The following is an 18,795-nucleotide window of genomic DNA, read 5'->3' as shown; positions in this document are numbered from 1 at the left end:
CAGAGAGAAATAAAACATGCAATGTCTGAAAGTAGCAAGAGATGCCGAGAAGACATAAGGAATTACTGAAAATCATCAGAAAACCAGAGAAACCTACCTAAAAATGGGTAAAGGATGTCACTAGGCAATTCACAGAATGGGAAACAGAAGTGCTACGTGTATATGAGAAAAATGTTCACATTCAGTAAAAAATAAAACATGTAAATTAAAACAACAGTGAGGTGTGCCTTTTCAATCACCAGACTGGCGAGAATGAGAAAGAGGGCAGCTGTCATCGAGGGTGTGGGGAAATGGAAACCATTGCTTATTGCTGGTAGGACTAAATAGATACGGATCCTTGCTGGAATTGTAATTTCCTTGGGGGGACAGAAAATAAGCAGGCAACACAAACAAATGTAATTCCAAATTCAAAAGTGCTTGGAAGGGAAGGGGTAGGGAGCCATGACTGAGAATAATAAATAGGATTCATATACATGTGCTTGGTGTCTAGAATCGAAAGGCCCAGGGCTATGAGGGCTGCAGGAACAGGAACAGTCATGGAGATCTCTAGGGATTCTGGTAGGACCCAGAGCAGTGCAATTTGCTGAGATGGCAGAGAAACGGGACAGAAAAGGGCACATGAAGAGGACAGTTGGTTATTTGAGTCTTAAACTCTGGCGGGAGCTTGGAGCTGAAGATGCAAATGTCTATGTGCAGTCCTTACAGCCATGGGCGTGGAGAGTATTGTGGAACGAGAGAAAAGCATTTCTAAGGTTGGTCAGAAAGCCCAGCGTTCACATTGGGCTAGAGAAAGCTTCCAGCACAGGTGAGTGGGGGTGGAATTAGATTCCAGCCTCCCTCCAAATCTCCCCTCTTCAAACTGGGTGACCAGCACAATTCTTGCTCACAGACGAGTCCTTTTCATGTTTCTCAGCAGGCGATGCTCATGACATACGATGCTGGGAGGATGGGGCAAATCATGAAAGTGCCTAGTCCAGTGCCCGCCCTTACATGGAGGTCAAGGGGGAGTGAGTTTTCCCTCTTCCAATGCAGGATAAAAATGGTTTCAGGGGTTGAGAGTATTACCGAGAAGAGAGAAGAGCATGTCTGATCATTGGTCTTTGATTCCTCCCCAGACACCAGAAATCCATGAACACACGTTCCCAGCCGTGTGTATCGATCATCTGAACGCTTCTATCATCTTCCTGAAGACTCTGAAGTCCTATTGGGGCCCAATCCTGGTGGTCACCCCTGGAGAGAGCATCGTAGGAAGTCTGGGGGCTATGATTTGCCAAATGAGCCTCACATGTCACATCAGCTCAAGATTCAAGCCCAGCTCTTCATCTGCCCAGATCTCCACTTGGTTGTTTCCAACTGCCTTCCTGTCAGCAGAACCAAAACATGACATTCCTCACCCACGCTTTGTTCTTTTAGTGTGTGCAAAGGGTTTGGCTCAGAGCAGGGACCTCAGCTTCATTTTGTAGAAGAAACTGAAAACAGAGAGAGGGTGTGTAAATGGCCCAGTGTGGAAGTGCCACTTTGGAGCAGAGCTGGAAGAGCCCACGGGTGTCTGCAGTCTGTCCTTTCACTGTCCCTCTCAGAGGGTGGTGGGGATGCACGGCTCAAGTGTCAGAACCAGTGGCTTTCCTGGCAGGGAGTCCTGTGTTGAGCAGTCAGAGGAAGAAAGCCCAAGGACGTGCGCAAGCGTTATGCAGAACTGAAGTAAATTTCGACATTGGCATTGCAGCAGACCTCCAGAGATTTCCCGCTGCCTGTCCTTGCAGCAGTATGAATCAGGAGAGGCTAGCTGTCATAACAAACAGGCCTCCATCTGCAGAGCTCAACACAACAAACCTGCGTGACTTAACCATGCGACATCTGGCAGGTGTTGCTGCCAGGGTCCCCTCCTGGGCCTTTCACCTCCAAGAGTGACTCGGGGATCCAGGCTCTGCCACTGTGGGGCTCAGCCATCAGGAGTCCTTCCCTCTGGAGAGAGGGCGCACAGAGGATCGTGTGGACACTACGGCCAGGCCTGGAAGGGGCCCACAGCACTGTCACACCCCCACTGGCCAGAACACATCACGTGGTCCCTCCAGATGCAGCAGGGGACTAGAGAGCGTTGTCCTCCTGTGTGCCTATGATGTGTGCCCATAAGGAAAGCGAGGGGTTTGGAGAACATGTGTAAGTGTCTCAGCCACACTCAGTGACATCGAATGAGCGTTCCCACATGCCGGGCTCGTGTTTGTGCTTTACAGACACGGGTGCCTTCAGTACGCCCAACAGCTCCATGAGGGGGGTACTGTTAGTAGTATCCCCATCTTACAGATTTGGAAACCAAGGCCTAGAGAGCATAAGTACCTTGCTCGTGATCACAATGCTGGCATCGGCAGAGCCAGGATTTAAATCCAAGTCCTAGTAACTCCATGTCTGCATTATTGACATGTTGGACCAGGTCACTTCCTGTTGTGGGGACCATCCTGCGCATTGTAGGATGTTTAGCAACGTCACTGGCATCTACTCACGAGATGCCAGTACCAGCCCCCACCTCTCACCACGTGAGACACCAAAACTGTCTCCAGATGCTGCCAGATCTCTCCTGGGGGTGGGGCATAGGGTGTGTGTGTAAAATCTCTCCTGATTGAGAACCACTGCTCTGATCCCACCGTGGGGAGGTGGGAGAGGTGGCAGACATCATCACGATTCCCACGGGTATGGGACTTGGTTGTTAGGGAGGATTTCGAACACCGACATGTGTCTCTGACCGAACCTGGAAAGCTGGGTGAGCCCATTGATTCCTGCTGTACAATAAAAGGACAGTGTCTATTTATTCATTCCTTCATGCGATAGGCATTTGCTGAGCACCTACTAAGTGCCAACCTAGCCTCTAGGGGTGAAGCGAGGAAAAATAACCCAAGATTCCTGTCTTCATAGAGGTTCCATTCTAAAGACAATAAACAAACAAGTGAAGTACGTGTTGTCTCAGGTGACAATAAAGGTAATAAAGGCAAAGTAAGCAGGTGGGGGGAGGGCATAGGAATGGTGATGGGGATTAAAATTTTAAATAAGATAACCAGGGACAGCCTCACTGAAAAGGTGACGTGTGAGCAGAGACATGCAGTAGGGAAGGAGCTGAACCCAGCTGACACCTGTGGGAAGGATGTTGTACAGAGAACAGCAAATGCAAACGCCCTGGGGCCTCCTTGGCAGACGAAGGCATAGCAAGGGTAGCCAGAGTGGAATTAGGAGGTGGGTGAAGAGGTCAGAGGACAGGTGGGGGGATGTCTGTGATGGCCATGGTGACATCTAGTCCCGGTGCCAGGATGTAAGTTGGAACCTTGGCACCCTCATTTCCAGCTGGGTCAGCTGGCCTGAGCCATTTTGTCCTTTTTGTGGGCTCTGTTAGAAGTACCTCTTCACGTGAGTCTGTGACTCACCTGGGCAGGGTCAATGGTTGCGGGAGCTGAGGAGGTGGGGAAGGCAGGTTGTGATATAAGTATAGGAGGTGTGATGGCTCAAGAGTGTCCTGCGCTGAGCACAGCCTCATCTCAGCCTCGTCTGTGGTGGAAACAGCATGATGGGGGTTCTCCTGGCGCTCCTTGTGGCAGCCTGCGTGTTCTGTGTGTCCTTCGTGGGGGTTGGGCTGTGGGTAATCTACACCCATTTCACCACTGCAGACATCCCTGCAGGTATCAGCCACCCCAAGAAACTGCGGTTTATCCACTGCATCTTCCTGCTGCTGGTGACATGGGTGAGTGTTATGTTTCTTTTGTCACCTGTTGTGAGGGTTAAGGAGAGAGTGGGAAAACATACCAGAAGCTTCTAGTGATTGACACTAATATCATGGCGGTAGAGGCTGACGGCATATTCTCCAACCTGAATCATTTCTACTAGGTGAACAGTGACTTCTTCCCAGGGATTCTCAAGCTGAATGGGCCGATGGCCACCAAATGCAAAGAGTGATTCACTTTCTCATTTAGAAAAAATAGAAGGCCTACCTGCCACCCCTTCTTTGGCCCTGCCTCCGGTCTCACTGTTTTACAGCAATCACCACGCTGTGCAGTGCGGAGCTCGGAATGAATTGTTCTGAATATTTGGGCCCCTGTTACTATCTACCTGCCAGCCAGAACCAGCCAACGACAAAAGAGATGGACACATCAGCAAATTAGTCAATTAGTACAGATGAGCGACGTTACAGAATAACTTAAAATACATGCCATTTGTTTGGAGAGATGGGAAACTGTTTATGTCATTAGTCAAATTCTGCCTGTCAGTCTTGGTGTGTGTAATGTATTAGGTTGGTTCAAAAGTAACTGTGATTAAAAGGTTAAAACTAATTGCAAAAACCGCAATTACTTTTGTACAAAATGCTTGTAGAGCGATCACGGAGAGAATTGTCTCGAGGTTGACAATAGGATTTGCTGTGCTGTTCCAAAGGGCTGACGGAAACTGAATGTAGAAAATATAGTTCTTAAGTATCGTACATAATGAAAAGCGATTGCAAGCTCCTATTCTCTTGGGAAGCTCTGGATGGAGAAGAACCCAGGGGCCAAAGGTTTCTTCCCTGCAGGGCCAGCTTTTACAGGAGGCCATGATTCCGTCCTGTGCCTTTTGTGGCCTCGACTCTCATAGTCTCTAGTCAGGCTCCTCAGACACAGGGACTTGGTGTCCTCATCTGCAAAAGCAGGGGAAAAAATAGTCCTGACTCCATAGCACTTTGTGGGGATGCAGTGAGTTGAGCCGTCTGGAATGTGTGTTCCCATTCCCAGCACCGAGTAGGTGCTCCCTATATATTAGCCTTATTGTTATGTGTTAATTTGTTCTTTCTACAAAGATGTGTTGGGCAACTGCTGTGTGTCATCCATCAGTGCCAGCTCTGAGGATCAGTGATGGGCGAGAGAAACAAATACCAGATAGAGCCTGCCTGCAGGGAGCTTGGAGACTCCTGGTGGGGGTAGGGAATAGTGGGGTGAGGGGGGTGAGATGGGGGAGACAGCAACACACAAGCGAAATGATTCACAGAGTGGCACATGCTATGAGGAAAGTAAGACAAGGAAGTCGGGCTTCTTAATGGGTTCCCCGAACTTCCAAGGGTGACAGAATGCAAGAGGTCCATGAATTTGGATGGGGTAAGAATCACCCCATTTTCACTAACCCCTAATGAAAATGTAGTATTTCCTTCCATTATAAAGGAGGGTGACAAACCATAGCTGTGACAAGAGAAGCGGCAAGTGTGTCACCAAGAGGAATCACATATTTCCCGAGCATATTAACAGCTGTTGCAGATATTGTGAATTCTTACAAAGAGATTTCACAAAATCACGTGTGCATCTCTTTCCTTTGAGATGACAACAGTATTAGCCCAGTCACTAACTCCCGCTATTTAGTATGTGAATAAGGAAGCACATACAATATTGCATTACACACTTACTTCAATATTTTGATAACTATATTTAAATAAAACTGCCTTCCTTTGTAATCCCACAACCCTGTATATTCAAAAAATTCTGCAACAAGGTCCCCAGACTTCACTAAAAGCCAAATGGCCTTGGCACAGGAAAGGGTTAAGAAACACTGGAAAGAGAGTGGCCAGGGGAGAGCCCACTTTGTTTGTTCATTTTAATTTTTGTTATGCAGACTTCAGGCATACACGAAAGGAGCCGGAAGACTGGAAACAAGCCCCATGTCCACACCCCATTGCGTTCATGATTATCTGTTCCTGGCCAATCGCGTTTCAACTGTGCCCCCACGTTGTCTCACATTCCCTTTTCTTATACAGCAGATCCCAGGCAGTGTATTATTTTATCCAAAAGTATTTCAGTAGGTATCCCTAAAGGATAAGAACCCCCTGCCTTTAAAAAACATAACCACAATGCAGTTATCACATCTTAAAAATAGCAACAAATGCTGGGAGGGCCACATTGGCTAGGGGGGGTCCAGGAGGGGCTTCCTCGGTCGTGTCCCGGCTGAGCTGGAACAGGGACCTCAGGGGTTGGGGACATCCAGGTACAGGGACCCTCGAGGGATGGCCAGAAGCCTGGTTTATAGCGCTGAGGTGTATGGGGTCTAGGGAGAGTGATTCGAGAGGGGCGGGTGCTGGGGCAGCGGGGGCCTGGGATTTTCTGCGGGTGCGATGGGGACACAGAGAGGGTCCGGCCGGGCTGTGGTCCAGTCTGGCCTCCGTCACTCTGCAGAGGGTACGTGTGGCAGCCGTGCTCCTCCAGGACTCCGTCTGGGACACGCTAAAATCCTTCTCACTGCATTTCCTCTTCTCTCACCAACAGGGGAAGATTTTTGAGAAACTGGGCATCTGTTCTATGCCCGGATTTGTCCGTTTCATGCACGACCTGATGCCGCTAAAGGAGGACCCGGATGTCGTGGTCACGGACCTCCGCTTCGGGACGATCCCGGTGAAACTGTACCAGCCCAAGGCGTCCTCCTGCAGCCTCAGGCCGGGCGTTGTGCTCTACCACGGCGGTGGGGGCATCATAGGGAGCATGAGTAAGTTCTGCCCCCAGACCTGCCGCAGTGGGACCCCTCAGAGCAGGGACGTGGGCACCGTCCTTCCAGCAGGAGGCAGCGTCTTCCTGGGGTCTAACAGCTGCTGGTATGACCAGGGAGCAGCAGTTAGTGGGCCCCAGATCACTCAGGTGGCAAAGATATGGAATATATTGATGTTTCTCTGGAAATAAGGAGAGATATGGAATATATATGTATGTACACATACAAGGTATGAGGTCTGACAATTGAGTTCGCGAACTCATTCTAGAAAAAGTGCTCCATACCTCGTTGCTGATTATCACCATGGCCACCTTCCAAGTACTCCCCTTGGGAAGCTGTGCACCCACACCAGTTCCTAGTCCACCCTTCAAAGCAACTTTGGAACTCTTTTTCTGGAATGGCCATCAGAGCTGTCGTCATATTACCCTTGATGTCCTGAATGTCATCAAAATGTCTTCCTTTTAGTATTTCCTGTACCTTCTAGTAAAGAAAGAAGTCATTGGGGCCAGATCAGGTGAGTACGGAGGGTGCGCCAATACAGTTATTTGTTGACTGGCTAAAAACTCCCTCGCAGACAGTGCTGTGTGAGCTGGTGCATTGTTGTGATGCAAGAGTCATGAATTGTTGGTGAAATGTTCAGGTCGTCTAACTTTTTCATGCAGCCTTTTCAGCCTTTCCAAATAGTAAACTTGCTTAACTGTTTGTCCACTTGGTACAACTTCATAATATCAAAAAAGGTTGGCAACATCGTTGCAACAAGCTCGTAAACTCCATTGTCAGACCTCATATGTGTGGATGTGTGTGTATGTCCCTGCAGGTTTCCCCTGCTATCCAAAAGTAGAGCATTCCTATGACATCTTTTATAAGCCGAAATGAGGCAAAGCGAAGAAGCGATTACCTTAGGATACATGTTGCTAAGGGACACACAGAGTAAGTTGAGACAAAGCCCAGATGCTCACAGACGCAGTTCAGAGCCCCAGGGCCTGAGGCTGTGATGCTGGGTGTAGTTCCTGGGAAAGGGAGAGGGTGGGGCCACTCTGGCTGCTGGGGTGCCTCTGTAATGGCTCACTGCAAAACAAATGCTGTTTTTGCTTTTCACCTTCTTTTTTGTAAAAGTGAAATCCTCTTCCGATTCTTTTGGTTTGTGAGAACAGGCACTAATGTAGAGGTCTCGGAAAAGCAAGGAGGCTCAAAGCAAACTTTCAGAGAGCAGGCGATACCTCAGTGCAGAGCAATTCACGCAACATAAAATTCGCTGTTCGGAAGTGTATGACTTAACGGTATTAGTACATTCACAGCGATGTGAGACCACCACTGCTACTTAGTTGGAAATGAGGATTTTTTTAAAAAATGAAAACGCATCATTTTCTTTCACATCAGGTATTGCTTGAGACTAACTGTGGTAGAGACAGGAGGACCAAAGATTTGAGGAAAATTACTGAGAGAGAAAACAAAATATTGAGGCAATTTTATTATCTTAATTCCCTTCCCCCTCTGGGAATTAGGGGAAAAACACCTTTATAGTGCTTTCTAATCTGTGGAATGCCAGGATCCATTACAGTAGAAGCCTTTGAGAATAGGGGATTTAATGTAGCCATGGTCTTGGTACGGGCTGCATAATCAATTATAACAGCCAGTATCTATTAATTGATTTTTATTAATATTAGTATTTACGTGGCAGGCCTCTTTTTACACATGAAAGCTCTTTATGTGCATTACGTCGTTGAAACTCCCACCAGCCCTATTATTATCATTATTCCCATTTTACAGATGAGGAAATCAAGCCTCAGGGAGTGAAGGGACTTGCTCCTGCTCTACTTCAGCTCAAGCGAAAAGGAGGCAAAGTCACGATTAGAACTCGGGTCTGATCCCAGAGCTCACACACTGAACCACTCTGCTGTATGGCCAAAGAGCTGCTCAGAAATTGTGAATGGATGGTCATAATCCAAGCGCTCTGCCCGTGGTGGTTGTCAGTGAGAAGGGGGCAGTTGATGGTGATGGTTTGGCTTGGCAGGACCACTAGCCTTCCTAGTGAATTTGAAAACCTTTATTTTCTAGAAACCTACCATAAAATATGCTGTCGTTTGTCCAAGGAGAGTGAGTCGGTGGTCCTGTCAGTTGGGTGAGTAAATGGGGAGGGTGGGAAAGGGCTGGGAAACCAGGCTGTGACCTGGAGGGATGGGGTGAGATGGGAGGTAGGAACTCCGGCAAGAACAGGGGAGCCAGCGAGGAGGAGAGGAAGGCAGAGGGGAAGACAGAGAGGCTGAGGACGGGCACTCCTTCCTGAGGGTGGCCCGGGGGTATGTTTCAACGGGCCGTTCTGTGCGTGGCATCACTTGGAAGCTGGGTGGGGAGTGGGCTTAGGTAAGCAGCTCAGGTGCCCAGCTTCACAGCCAACGTCCTGCACATTCCAGACACTCCCTCCACTAAATGCCACAGGGCTCTGCACCATCACCAGGACACCCGGCACATTTCCAAGTGTTCCCGAGAGGGAGTGCACCCAGGTGAGAGCCACCGAAGGAAGTGAGAAAAATGAAAAAGCCACTCTCTCTCCTAACTGGTCTCAGAGAGTCACCCACCCAACCTGGAAATCTAAGAGGGCTTGGGGGACACAGAGTAGGAGAGACCTGGGACAGCCCCTCGCGGAGCCTCCACGTCAGACAAACTGGACACCTACGAAGAGTGGTCACTGTAGAGGTGTGGGCTTATTCACCTGCTACCTGACACAGTATCACACTGGGCGTGGCGGTTCCTCCTGACAAAGCATTTTCTGCAGTTTCGTTTAAGTGCACATGCCATAAAGAAATACCAATCGCCAGCCTCTAGGTGGGATTACATCACCCAGCTTTCTCGTGGCACAGCTAGTTGAGCAGAGTGAAAAAATACAGAAGTCAGTCCTGGATGAGGCAGGGAGACCAGGAGAAGTCCCTCACTTCACGATTCTCGGCTCCAAAACCATTCTGCGTGGGGTAGAAGTCTTGTTGGCCATTAGATGCCTTCCCGTTCTGGTTGTGCTGAACCAAGAGGTCATGAGTAGGCTACACTAGCAAACCTCTGCAAGAAGGTTATTTTATGACTGCAAAGAAGACAGGGTTTAGGAGCTGAAAGCATTGCTCTCCCAGATAGCTGAGAACAGAGGGCATCAGAATGGAAATGGTTGGCAGAAGCTTTGTTGATCTCGTAGAGTCTTTCTTCCTTCCTTCCTTCTTTTCTTCCATCCTTCCATCCTTCCGTTATTCCTTCCTTCCTTCCTTCCTTCCTTCCTTCCTTCCTTCCTTCCTTCCTTCCTTCCTTCCTTCCTTCCTTCCTTCCTTCTTTCTTTCTTTTATTTGAGGCCTGCGTTTAAAATAGTGAGTTTTCTCATCAAACCCAGATTTCTGGAATCTCTTGAAAAACGGGGAGGTCTAATAATGCCGGGCTGGTGAACCTTCATGGCCGCAACCTGAGCATAGAGACACGGGCTGAAGGGCAGGTGGCTGGTCTGGAGGCAGCCCATCTGTGATTTGCTAGCCCCTGCTGGCATTTCAGTCTTCCAGCCCCGCCCCCCCCCCCCCCCCCCCCCCAGAAAACCTGTGAGCGTGACAGGGTTAATTAGAATCTAAACCCAGGCCAGCCTGAGGTTGCTGATAAAAGAACAAAAACCAGAACAGGTGTGAATCAGGGAGGCACCATCAGTTATGTTCAGAAGGATGGGGCTACGTTTTTGGTTGAGAGCTAAGTTGTTGTCCAACAGGTGGATGACAGGGCTCTTGTGGTCACAGCCTGTCCCCAAATTGGTGTTGAGACGCGAGAAATAACAACTAACACTTACTGATCCCATGTGCCAGCACTGAGGGCTTTGTTCTATCAGTTCATTTAAGCCGCATACCTTAATTTCACCTGCTCAGGCTTCAGAAAGAGAAGTTAATGGAAGAAATTTGGGCTCAAAGATGCTAGAAACAGGTGTTTTGGGCTCTGCTACGGTGATGAGTGTAAACTGTGTCCCTTGATTTCTTTTTAGGTACCGCATGGCGCCGCAGAGTAAGTTTCCGATGCCGGTAAGAGACTGTATCGCAGCCACCATCCACTTCCTGAAGTCTCTCGATACTTTCGGGGTGGATCCGGCCCGGGTCGTGGTCTGTGGCGACAGCGCAGGAGGGGGAATTGCAGCAATAGTTTGCCAAAAACTAATGGACAAGCCTGATCTCCCTAAGATCCGTGCTCAAATCCTGCTCTACTCTATCGCCCAACTCATGGATCTCACACTCCCTTCTTTTCAGGAGAACAAGAATGTCCCACTGCTCACTGAGGATTTTATCTGGTACTGTTGGTTTTGTTACTTGGATATCAGTCCCTCCTGGAAAAGCGTTGTCATGGAACGTGGCCATTTGCCTGCCAAAGTCTGGGAAAAGTATAGAAAGTGGTTGGGCTCTGAAAACATCCCGAGGAAGTTTAAGAAGGAAGCTTACCGGCAGGTGTCCCCTGCGCCCCTGAATGAGGGTGCCTATCTGGAGACAGACCACATTTTGGATTTGATGAGCTCGCCCCTGATTGCAGAAGATGCAGTGATATCTCGGCTCCCGGAAGCTTGCATTGTGAGCTGTGAGTACGACATTCTGCGGGACCATTCGCTATTGTACAAGAAGAGACTGGAGGACCTGGGAGTCTCGGTGACTTGGCATCACATGAGGGATGGTTTCCACGGCGTGCTGAACACCCTCGATATGGGATACTTTCAATTCCCCTGCTCCACAAGGATTCTGAATGTCATGGTCCATTTCCTAAAGGGGTTGTGAGCATCTCTCCTTCCTGCGAGAGCCATGAGAGCGAGGGTCCTGCCAAGAGCCCGTTCCCAGTGGGGCTCTCTTGCTGATGTAGGTGATGCTGAGTGGGGCTAGGGAGGGTTATTGAGATCACTGTTCTCCTTCTTGCTCCAGGTTCTAGAATCGGAGGATGCATGTTTCTGATGTCTGAAGGGAGAGACAGGTTTGGGGGAAGGTGGGGTTGTCTGTCCATGTTCACTGTGGGGAAATTTTGAGCTGAGAGTCTTCAGTGGCTATTTACAAAAGTGAATGAGAGTATAAGGGTTGCCCGTGTCCTCCCTGAGGGAGACTTCGGTCTGCCCCGCCTGACCCCAGCTGTGGGTGACAGTACTGTCCCCTTGACTGGCCTTGGAATAACCCAGGTGCAGCATGTGCAATCTTCTGGACCTTTCCCAATCTGGCTCAGAGGGTGGGCCCTGATGTTCTAGACTGCTGTATGGAGGTGGAAAAACTGGTTCCATTGTCCTCTGTGTACACAGTGACACTCTGCTGTTCCTCTGTCTCTGGGTCAGAGTCTCGACTGCCTGGGCGGGAAGAGTTAGGATAGCAAAGGTAGGTTTTCCGTGGTGGTTGGCGCTTAGTGGTAGATGAAGACAGCCCAGAGTCACCGGATTGGGGGAGCTCTGGAGCTGTGGAAGTCAAAGTCAGACTTCCAAGGGCCCAGAAGTGACGTTGTCAGTGTCAGAAGGGAGGAGGTGGGAGGGAAGCTGTGTTCTGAGTAGGAGACCCAGGGAGATTGCGTCTGACCAAACTCAGTCATAGTGAGAAACTGAGGGAGGGCCAAAGGGACTGAAGATGTGTTAGCAAGGGCTATTTCTGTTTTAGGACCCAGAGCCAACCCAAATCGACCAAAATCAGAGACAGGATGTATTAGATAATGTAGCGATGAATTCTAGGGATAAATCAGGCATGGTTTGATGCGGAACTGAAACAAAGCCACCAGCTACCTTCTCTTCTTCCTTCTAGTCTATGCTTTTCTCTATTTAATTCACCTTCACCTTTCCATATGGTGGCCCCAAGCAGCTCCGTGCTTACATGCTCCCAGAGTCAAGTCCGTTATTATGCACTTGCCTCATTCCCAGCAGAAATTTCATTGTCTCGATGGCACTGTGTGCTTTCTGAATGGTGTACCGAGTTGCCACAACCAAGGGGATACAATGTTCTGACTGACCAGTTGCAAGTCCCATGTCATCCTTGGAGTGGAGAGCGGGGTCAACTCCACCTGGTGCTTGAACTATGCCTGGCGGAGGGAGGGGGTACTTCCCTCCCACGAACACTTTCTCTACTTACAGAAGCTAAATTGAACCCCAAGCCAAGGTACTTGGAAGTGGCAAGAGACATCAAGGACCACGGCGCAAGTTGACTACGTGCCCGTTAGGAATAAAAATTCCTTAAAGGGATGGCCCAGGCTCCCACGCTGGCCCTGCCTGGTCTTCAGGAGGCTCTGCTCCTGGTTGGCCAGTGGCTTTTATAGACCCAGGTCCCAGTTTACTGCACAAGGACCCTGCGTATGCCTTTAAGTTGCTTTCAATTGAATGTTGGTGCCAACACACGGAGCAGAGACACCCCCTGGATGGCATCTCGATACATGCACAACAGACCGACCAGCAAGTGGCTGTTTGGAGAAATGTGAACCACTCACTGAAAGAATACAATGTGGTGGCCACGCAGCTGTTGGGGAGCATTAGGATGCCCTTCTGAGACAGGCGTCTGAGTTGAGTCTGGGGTGATTTGTGTCCCGGAGTGTGACCTTTGTTTGACCCCTGCCTCTGGAGATGGGTGGAGAGACATGAGTCGACCTCCTTTCCGAAAGCTGGGTGGTTGGCTCTTTATAGTGGGTGCCGCACAGCGGGTGAGCCTCTGGAGGACTGTGCCCAGTGAGAGGAGTGGGTTACACTTAGGGGCTGGCAGCACCTTCTAGGTGGACTCGTTTCCAAAGCTGCTGCTGCTGTAGATCATGGGGAGATAAAGCACTTTCACCGCCAGTGGCTGCTTGGGTTGATGTGGGGACCAAACGTTCTAGTCTTCTACTGTACTGCACCATTACTGTCTTTCCTGTAACCCATTCATGAGGCTCAGGGAAAGGAAAAGGGATAGAAATGAATGTTCACGAGCATCAACTACATGCGAGGCACTGACCTGGGCTGTTTAAAATCGCCACCTCATTGTGAAGAGAGAACATCGATTTTGAGTTGCTGCCCAGGCATTCATAGCATGACAACTCTGCTCCCACCTAGTCTGGGTATTTAGGTGAGGACCTGAGCTCAGGATTCCCGTCACAGTTTCCTGCTTGGTTTTTCCTGGGTTGCCTTTTTAAGTAATCACTTAGAGTTGAGTCTGTGAAGCTGGTGACCTTTGCCCCAACCGCCTTCTAAGTCATAGGTGCTTGCTACCCTGCTCTCTATCTCCTGCTTGCTCTTGACCTGGGATGGAGGACTGCCCTTCCCCTGGTCCACTCCACCCCTTCACCCCCTGTCTCTGGGATTTGTAAGTAATAAATCTTGTGACTTTACTTCTTCTGTGTGAGTATTGAAACTGAGCCTTCAGTCCAAACGACCTGCGGTTTTCACCACCCCAAGTAGGGGCTCAGATGCTGAGGGAGCCACCTGCCGACTCTGTGAGGGCAGCTCGTGCCTTGTGAGTCAGCAGGTCATAATGTGCATACTCTTCATTCAAGACACCAGCGTCAGTACCCACCCCCCGTCACAATCATGTGTCCCTCACATGAATTCTACAAAGTGGGTGTTCTTTAAGCCCATTTTACAGATAAGAAAACTGAGGCCCAGAGACATTAATAGCAACACTCATTTCTTGTCTATTTCTCGTTTGTCCAAGGTCATGTGATTGGCCAGGCGCTGTGCGTTGTAACCCTGATCTGACAACAGCCCTTTTCTGTCATACCCCATGGTCCATTAGTTCTTTTCTTTCCCATCATTCAGAATTAAAATGAAAGACACGACTGAGCCACATGACCTTATTTGAGTCATTTCCCATCCAGCTAGGTATCAGCTACTGTCTGAGTCCGGTTGACAGTGTCAAGTATTTTGCCATCTGGTTTCCTTTACTTACTTGACTGTGGCTTTCTCTAAGTCTGAATGAGTTTGGAATTGCTAACCCTAGACCCCTCCAGGAAGTCACAGCTGAGGTTCCCAGCTAATAGGGCTCAGAGGAGATGGACACCCACATATCTTTAAGCCCAGGCACTCTGGGAGTGTTTTCTCCATAAATTCTCAGGACTTCCCAGAAAGATCCACCAGTTAGGCTAGGGGAAGTGCCGTCTGCTAATAGACAATGTGTTCCATCACAAATTGCTGTCTTAGGTCAGGAGGCAATTGAGGACAGATTCTACGGCAAAGACAAAAAATTGGCCAAATTCATCTCTGCTGCTTTTCACCCCAGTTCCCTGTCAGCACCCTCCTCAGGGTGTTCCTCACCCCCCGCCAGGACCTCCCTGCCTTTCTCACCCCAGACCTTGTCTCCCTCTCCCCCTGCACTCTCTGCTCCAGAATGACTGGTTGCTCTCTCCTCTTATCCCTGGGCTAGGAGAAGCTAGTAGGGGTTAGGCTCTGCTGCAATGACAAATGGCCCCAGAGTCTCAGTGGCTCATGAGAGCGAAGGTCTACTTCTTGCTCACATTACACATTACACAGCCTTCCCAGGATGGCTGTAGCTCTGTTCCACATTTGTCTACTCCGGGATCCAGGCCTGTACGTGAAATATCTCCAGTCTTATGGCAGAGGGAAAAGGAATATGGCTGATCACACAGTGGCTCCCCCAACGTCTGCTCCAAAGTGATGCTCACTGTACCTGCTCACCTTTCATTGGCCAGAGCAGGTCATATGGCCAAGCCTGACATTGATGGGAGAGACAAACATGATCGTCCCCCAGAGAGGAGCAGTGGATATTTTTGGACAATATGACAGCTACTACATTGTCAAACATATTTCCACTTCTAGTCTACCTTTTAAAAATTAATTTTAAATGATATATGTGATACCCATATATATTCTCCATTTAAATAAAACCTTCAAATGCTAGAGATAAGCCTCGATTCCCCTTTGTCTACTCCCCCGCAACTCTATTCCCCTTTATCTGGATGTATCCACTGTTCCTTTTTTGGGGGTGGGGTAGGGTCTTCTAATCCTTCAAAGCCTGTTTCCATCTTTTACACACACAGATATGTGCCCATTGATAATATAGAGTATTATCTTGTGGGATGACTTTGCCATATATTTGTACATAATAGAATAATAATTCTGTACATGTTGTGCCAGTTGGGTTTTTTTCACTCAATGACATGACTTAGAAATCTAACCTAGTAAATGATGTACATTTATCTTTCCCTTTCTCTTTAGCTACTGCATAGTATTCCACAGTGTGACTGTATAGCACTCTTAGCCATTACCTACTGGTGGACACATTTGGTCTCTTTCCAGTGTTTTACAGACAAACAAGTGTGTAGTGAACATTTCTGCATACGCCCCTTGCACACATGTGATTTTCTGTGATAGATTCGAGAAGGGGGTCTGTTGGCTGAGCACATTTTAAATGTTGACAGATGCTACCGAAATGCCTGTCTCGTTCCCTTTTTTTTCAACAGATCTCAGCTGGGAGGGAAGTAGTTGAATCATAAGCACCAGTGTCCAAAGCAGAAAGAAAATTGACTGTCTTGACAATAACAGGTGGAGCCATGTTGGCGTGGCACGTCTGCATTTTCAAAGGAAAGTTCCTTAACTCAGACGAACCTCTACAAGAATCAATGGAGGAACCGAGCAGGCTGCAATCTTCCTGGGTTGTTGCCTCGACACCCTTGCTTCCATCTAACAGTGGAAAGGGTGCCAGAGTCGGCAAGCTGGCTCCTTCCTCCACAGGGTTGGCAGGGCCCGCCCTGTTCCCTGACCAGACAGCACCGTGCCAACATTGCAGCTAGGTGTCTTGCAATTGCAGCACAAAGTTGAATCAGATAAGGCAGTGCCCAGGGTTCAGTTTGCAAGCACTTCCAGTAACAGGCAAAACCCCTCAAGGGTCCACTTCACTGAATTCTCATAACATCATGAAGTACATGATACTGACTCCCAATTTGTAGATTAGGAACCAAGGTGGACTTGGCCAAGGAACTTGGTAGAAGCTGGAACTGGAAGTTGAAGCCCAGTGTGTCTGAATTCCAAGCCTACTTCCCACCACCATTCGGTTCCCTGTGCAATAACCCCAACCTGATTGGACATCTTTAAGCACTTTTTCTAGGCCATACTGGGGCAGGAGGGGAGAAGTCAATTCATCTTCACCTCTCAGGTCTCATTTTAGGCCCCACCTGCTCTAGTGAGCCTCCCTACGCCCAGAAGCTTAGAGCCTTCTCCTGCGGGCTTGCAGACTATGCTATAGTTCCTCTAGCATAGCACTGAGGACTGTGACCCAAAATGTCTCAACTGGGTTGCCGTGATCCCCAATTTCTAATGTCCACAGGTGACTGGAAGAGCAAAACGCAATCACCTCTGGAGGAAGATAATATCATCTTAGGCCTTCCATTATTTCTGCAAATAAATTTTCAGATACCAGCATGTGAGAAGAGCTAGCAACAGGAACTCACAGAAACAACAGTAAAAAAAACAGGAGCCACAGACTGTAAAATAGCTCTGTTCATTATGTCCAAGGGGATAAACTCTATATAGATATATTTCTAAATATAATCTATAACTCTATATAACATACAGATATAATCTGTAAATCTATAAATTTCAAAATTTGGAAGGCAAAATTTGAAAATTGGGATGGCAAAAAGTGATAACCTGAAAACTTAGAAGGTAAAAAATTAAAAATTTGGAACTATAAAAATTGGCATTATATATAATACTCATATATACGAATCAAACAGAAATTTTAGAACTTAAAATAGCAACAAATCAAATAAAATAATCAATGGATGGGTTTAATCTCACATTAGATACAGTTGAGAGTGGTTATATGAATTGGAATATAAGTCAGAAGAAACTACTCAGAATCAAGCACAAGGAGTCAAAATGTAGAAAATACAGAAAAGGGGGCAAGAGGCATGAGGATTCAGTGAGAAGCATAGCAAATATGTAACTGGTATCCCAGAAAGAAAGGAGAAAGGATGCAGAAGCAATATTTGAAATATAATGGTGGAGAATTTCCTAAGATGATTGAAAGATTAAGTATAAAAAAGCATTTTTATGTTTTTTAATATTAAAAAATGTTTTTAGACTTTCTAATATCTTTTGGGCAAAATCCCTAAAGTGTAAAATAATCACACAACAGAGGTGATCAACAACGCCACATTTTGGCTCTTTGAAAAGACTGATAAAATTGATAAACATCTGGTGAGACCAAGAAAGAAAACAAAAGAAAAAGCACAAACAGTAAGTACTAGAAGTAAAAAGGATCTCAGGACAGATTCTAGAGATATTTAAAAAGACAATAAGACATTATGAATAACACATGCCAAAAAATTGAAAATTTAGGTGCAACGCATAAATTCTTAGAAAAATACAACTGGCCAAACTGACACAAAAGGAAAGAAAAAAATCTGATTAGTTAACAAAAGGTATTGAATCTAGAATAAAAGCCGTTCAACAAAACAAAATGAAAATCTGGCCATGACTTATTTAATATTCAAGGAAGAAATAACATTAATCTTACATGAACTAACCTAGAGAGTATAAAAAGCAGATATGTTCTTCTTTCTATGAGGCTAACTTAGTAATAAAATCCTATAAGGACAGTAGAAGTGACAATTATAGGCTTATTCATGGATATAGAGGCAAAGAATTTTCTAAAATATATTTAGCTAATTGAATCCAGCAATGTAGGAATAAGATTATGTCATGGCAAGTAGGGTTTATGCTAGAAATGCAAGATCAGTTTAACATTGCAGAATTTATCACATTGATGGATTCAATGAAAGAAACTATGTGATTATCTTAATAGATGCAAAAACTGAAACATTTATGAAAAATCTTTCAGCAAATTTAGAACAGAAGGCAATTTCTTTATCACAAAAAACGGCATCTACAAAAAATACTATAGCAAATATCATGCTTAACGGTGAAACGTTGATCTTTTTCCCTTCAACATCGGGAAAAAGACAAGAGTTGCTCACTCTTTTTTATTCAACGTTGTACTGAGTCATAGCTAATACAAAAAGACAATAAAACTGATAAGGATTGAAAGGAGTTATTGTTTGCAGATGCTATGATCCTACATGTAGATTCTCAAAGAATCTACAGAGAAATTATTAGAATTAATGAGTAAACAGGGTTGATGGATATAAAGTTATTATCTATAAAAAATCAATTACATCTTAATCTGTGGGCAAAAATCAGTTAGAAAATGAAATAAAAATAATCCACTTAAGTAGCATAAAGTATACAACACATAGGAATAGACAGTAGCAACTGAGTGAAAAGACAACTCACGGAATGAGAGAACATATTTGTAAATTTTTAAATCCAGAATATGTAAATAATCCCTATAACTCAACCACAAAAACAACCAAACA

At 46.9% G+C, this 18,795-nt stretch overlaps 1 protein-coding gene across 1 annotated transcript; it reads left to right on the top strand.

Annotated features, from left to right (window-relative positions):
• The first annotated feature begins 2,645 nt into the window (after positions 1–2,645).
• Positions 2,646–14,208, top strand: LOC148755321 (arylacetamide deacetylase-like 3). Its single transcript, XM_088790120.1, has 4 exons — positions 2,646–3,727; positions 6,261–6,477; positions 8,536–8,599; positions 10,478–14,208. Exons 1-4 carry the CDS (start codon positions 3,551–3,553, stop codon positions 11,250–11,252), a joined length of 1,233 nt encoding a protein of 410 aa, XP_088646246.1. The 5' UTR covers positions 2,646–3,550; the 3' UTR covers positions 11,253–14,208.
• The last annotated feature ends 4,587 nt before the right edge of the window (positions 14,209–18,795 follow it).

This window comes from Rhinolophus sinicus, chromosome 14, assembly GCF_057876585.1.
Source record: "Rhinolophus sinicus isolate RSI-liver-muscle chromosome 14, RSI-T2T, whole genome shotgun sequence".
NCBI lineage: Eukaryota > Metazoa > Chordata > Mammalia > Chiroptera > Rhinolophidae > Rhinolophus > Rhinolophus sinicus.
Note: the sequence above shows the minus strand (reverse complement) of the source record. Positions and strands in the feature narration are given on the sequence as shown.

What these genes read in the sequence shown, in the direction of transcription:
- LOC148755321 (XM_088790120.1), top strand. Translation starts at nt 3,551, where the DNA reads ATGATGGGGGTTCTCCTGGCGCTCCTTGTGGCAGCCTGCGTGTTCTGT. An exon ending in GGGCATCATAGGGAGCATGA is followed by an intron (nt 6,478 to 8,535) that starts GTAAGTTCTGCC and finishes TTTATTTTCTAG; the next exon opens with AAACCTACCATAAAATATGC. An exon ending in TCGGTGGTCCTGTCAGTTGG is followed by an intron (nt 8,600 to 10,477) that starts GTGAGTAAATGG and finishes ATTTCTTTTTAG; the next exon opens with GTACCGCATGGCGCCGCAGA.